The sequence below is a fragment of the Haplochromis burtoni genome, unplaced genomic scaffold (assembly GCF_018398535.1).
Source record: "Haplochromis burtoni strain Fernald_Lab_line unplaced genomic scaffold, NCSU_Asbu1 Contig_41, whole genome shotgun sequence".
In the NCBI taxonomy this organism is placed as follows: domain Eukaryota; kingdom Metazoa; phylum Chordata; class Actinopteri; order Cichliformes; family Cichlidae; genus Haplochromis; species Haplochromis burtoni.
Genome location: NW_024582402.1, coordinates 285,784 through 290,382, shown reverse-complemented (window position 1 = coordinate 290,382; position 4,599 = coordinate 285,784). Strand labels below are relative to the sequence as shown.

The window sequence follows — 4,599 nt, the reverse complement described above, 5'->3', positions numbered from 1 at the left end:
TGGTCCGTGTGGATCATTTATTTGCGAAAAGTAATGAATAACTGGAAATTCAAATGCTTCATCATGCTGAGGTGGACGTAACCAAATCTTATCCCCAAATCTCTTCATCCCATTTCTGCTGTCGCCTCCTTCTGTGTGTTGATAAAAACAAAAAAACTTGCAAACGATTAAAATTTTTCTTTCTTACATTTCTGATGTTATAGTTGACATCTTGTTATCACATAACACAAAATGCTACCATATTATGACATATGGCTCTGGATGAGCCCATCACAGGCTCACCTGACCAAACAGGGGTGTGGCAACACAGGAGCACTATAAATGAAGGCATGCCAGGAATTTAGTTCATAGCATAGGCAAACCTTATCCATTGACTGCTGCTGCTCTCACAAATCAGACCTACCCGGCTGGCTCACCATGTGCATCTCCCACACGATTCTCCCACTCGTCACCTGCACGCTGCTGCTCCTCGCCTCCACCTCAGGGGAAGGCCAGCTTCACAAGGCCCACGAAAACACACCTGATATGGAGAGCATGGACAGCCAGGCAGTTCTGCTTCTGGAGGCTGTGAAGACAGGGATCCTCAGCTCTTTGGGTATGGACGTGGAGCCCAGACTGACCCAAAAGGCCTCGAAAAAGGAGCTTAGGGAGATGTATCAGCTCTACAGGAGAAAAATAAGGGAGATAAGAGGAAATTCCAGCCAGCCAATGGGGGAAAACTCGCAATCCACCATGTCCACTGTGCTCTTTCCAGGTACAGATGAGAACTCTGTTAGACGGGGCCGCCCACTTGAGCCGCTGTAATAGTGATGTGAAAAGCCAGGTTAGAAAGTTGGATTACAAGAAGAAGACTGAGGCTTTTTTATAGTATAGGTTTAACACTGTGTACTTGCAAAACCTGCTATAGTGATGTGGTTACGAATACTACGAATAATATCTTTCCTAATAGTTCACATTCCTGATAAAGGCTGATGTAGCTTAAAATAGAATCTATAGTCATGAAACTGTGGTGTAAAAAAGCAAACACATTCCTGCAAGCTTTTAGAAATCATGAGCGTGACAGGCACACCTTGTACACAATGCTTTACTTTGAGGATACTTTATTAGTGTTATCAATAACAACCAATTACAAGAGAGTTTCATAAAGAATTTATTCAATACTCTTTTATTTCCCCCTTCCCAATTATTCTATGAAACAATGCTAATGATCAAAGGATGTTAACAACTTTGTTTCTAATTTTCTTTGTTGTTTTTTGTGTGTGTTTTTCTTTAGTTTCACCAGTTATAGCGCTTCGGAGGGGTTCACGGTCAGGTCCAAGCATGCGGTGGTACAGAGCTGTTTTCCAAAAGAATACGAATATTCAGAATGACTTGACTGTAGCTCGAGCAGAGCTGAAGATTTCCAGACAGGTTCTGGGTAAACTCACTTCAGTGAGGCCTGAAGCAAGGGAGGAGATTAAAATTAAAGTCAATGGGGGAAAGCCAGCAGTGTGGCCGGCTGCCTGGACTGACTCTGTAGCCCAAACTAATATCTCAAACATTCAAGATGCGTACCTGGACATCATCCCAGAGGTAGAGAAGTGGTTCAAGACTAATGGGAAGCCACTGGTTGTGGATGTAGGGGTGGCTAACAGAGGGGCCCTCAAGCCGATCTTTTCTCTGGAATTAGACCTCACACAAGCCAACCCCGCGCAGAGGACGAGGCAGCGTCGCTCCAACAAGGAAGATGACTGTGCTGAACCAGGATGGTGCTGCCGGAAGTCAGTCACCGTGTCCTTCCAAGACATCGGCTGGACAGACTGGGTTGTAGCCCCAGTCGAATACACCATGCATTTTTGCGACGGCACCTGCCCCCACAACTACAAGCCGGCAAGCATGCACACTCAGGTCAAGTCTCGGCTGCACCAGATCACCAAAGGAGGGACACCTCATCCCTGTTGCGTGCCGGCAGCCTACGAGCCCATGGTCCTCATGCACTACGACAGCAGGGGAAAATTGACCCTGACTACTTTCACTGACTTTATTGTCAGTAAATGTTACTGTGCCTGAGGAGAAAATGCAACCAACCACTTCTTCAAAATTTAAAGAAGTGTATTTTCTGGAGTGTGTTGTCTTTTTTTTTTAAGCGTTACATACACAAAAACACAAAAAACAAAGGTTTTCAATGAGTATTAACGAAGCAATTACATTTAAAATCAGAGTTATGCATTAGTTTAAAAAGCAAAAATACCTGTGCTTGTAAACATTTTCTATTAGTTATTTATTTAAGTCTATTTATGGTACTGTTTGTGTTGCCTTGTTTTTGATTTGTTACATCATTATTTAGTACTATTTAATATTTAATTGCACTGGATTGTCTGATTCTGTGAGTTTCTTTTTTTTGTATTTTGGTTGATGTCTTATACATTTCCGTTCATATGGAAATACCAAATGCTGAACTGCTGCACTTAAAGTTGTGATAATAAAATATGTTTTCTTACAATATTTCCTTGTCTACGAGCCTTTAAACACACACTGTAACATCTTGCCTCCACTGTAAAAGAGTGCAGCTACTTAACCAGCCTGTCTGAAGTCCAGATCTCTCATATAGCGAAGGCAGTTGGCAAGTTATGAAATGAAAAAAAGAAGAAGGTGAAATCCTAGGAGAAAACACTTGGCATTTGGAAAGTAAGGCAGCTGGGTGTCTCAGTTCGCAGCCACCTGTTTAAAGCAGAACTGATGCAACACGGGGGCAAACATGCCCCTGCTACAAAATGTCAAACTGATAATGTAGTATGCAAGTCGTACAAATAACAAAGTATAATACAAAAAAAAAAAATACCAACAAAAGCTTTCTAAATCAGCCTTGGCTCGGATAGCTCACGGGTAAAATTCAAAGGGTTTTGTCAGTGGAGCTAGTCACTAGTAATCCCTCCTTAGGCTCACAAGGTCCAGCCACGATGATGTCACTCTGTTAGCACTGAGCAAGGGCCGCCCTTTGGCACCCGCACCACACAAGTGTGCGGGGGCTGCCTCACTGAAGGCTTTTGTCTAGGCTTGTCTTCACAGCGGTCAGGATGAAAGAAAAGGGAGCAGGGCTTGTCAAAGAGGTGTATTTACATTAGAAAAGATAAAAGATGAAATAGAAAGATAATATTAAAAAAAAGACATCATCTCTTTTCTTTTATAGGCCAAAGGTGTTGACAGTCTCAACATCAAAATATCACAAAAAGCGTTTGAAGTGATTGAATAACCACGCAAGTAATGTAATCACTATTCACTATAAGTGAAAACTATGGAAAACTACCGTTTAGTCATATGTTGTCCATCAACTTAATGATCTGGAGGTCAGTGGATTATGTTTTTTATTTACATTTTAAACTGCAGCCAAACGTCTTCTTTTTTTTTTTTGGCAGAAGGAGTTGTTACAACACTATCAGGTACTAACCTGAAGTGGCTGATAGTGTCAGGTCAAGGCGTGCCAGAGAAATCAGGCTGTAAAGAAGAGATAGTGTTGAGCTCTCCTTAATGACCTTGGCGCTGTGTTTAGCAGTGTTGGTCAAGTTACTTGAAAAAAGTAATCAGTAATTAATTACTGATTACTTCCCCCAAAAAGTAATCCCGTTACTTTACTGATTACTTATTTTCAAAAGTAATTAATTACTTAGTTACTTAGTTACTTTTTAAAAACACGATTTACAACCTGAAGAGGTGATTCGGGGTTCCACGCACACCTTCACGATTAGTGAATGTGTTCGGCTATATATACTCACCGAGTATTATCCTTTTATAAAGTTCTTAATGTGAATGTGTATATATATTTTTATATATTACGGTTGGCATGTTAGGCCTGCTTAACTGTGTGTATAAAGTGAATTATATATGACACTCCATCTAAAGTTTAGACTGCTGTGTGTATAAATATATTATTGGTTACAATGTGTTGAAATATACATTAGAGGTCATCGTTAAATAATAAATAGCTAGTGTATATCACTAATGAGTACAGTAATGTTTGCATGGTAAGCTTAATAATGTGTGTCCTACTATAATATAGGTATATTAATATGTGGTTGTTGTACATATAATATAAGTGATGTTATACATATGTGGTTGTAATAATACTAATAATAACTGGCTTTGTGGTAATATATATATATATTTGACTGTGTATATATATATATATATATGTGTGGTATATATATATATATCATATATATAATATGTGTGTATATATATATATATTCATACTAATATTTCTGCATGGCAGCTGGGCCTGGGGATTCTTGTTGTTTTGTAGTGCTTATTCTACTGGAGGCATTTAATGAAGTTTTGGCTCACTAGTACACGTAGTGATCAAGATATGGTATGTGTGGTTCGACAGATTGTAAATGATCACTATATCACATATAATAGGTACATATCCATATTATATACTATGGAGGTTGCATATATTTGAGGCCTACTGTATGGAGATGTATTAGACGATGAATAACTTTACTCTAGTCTTTATTATTAAGCTTTTTTAAATTGACCCATTTACTGTATACATGAGTAATATGTCATAATTCTTGGTTAATACGCATGAATGGGTGGAACTCATACTGAATGTTAAATAAG

General features: G+C 39.2%; 1 protein-coding gene across 1 annotated transcript; it reads left to right on the top strand.

Annotated features, from left to right (window-relative positions):
* The first annotated feature begins 238 nt into the window (after positions 1-238).
* On the top strand, positions 239-2,958 carry LOC102289468 (growth/differentiation factor 8). Its single transcript, XM_005920648.2, has 2 exons — positions 239-754; positions 1,274-2,958. The coding sequence occupies exons 1-2, from the start codon at positions 418-420 to the stop codon at positions 2,047-2,049; spliced, it is 1,113 nt and encodes a 370-aa protein (XP_005920710.1). The 5' UTR covers positions 239-417; the 3' UTR covers positions 2,050-2,958.
* The last annotated feature ends 1,641 nt before the right edge of the window (positions 2,959-4,599 follow it).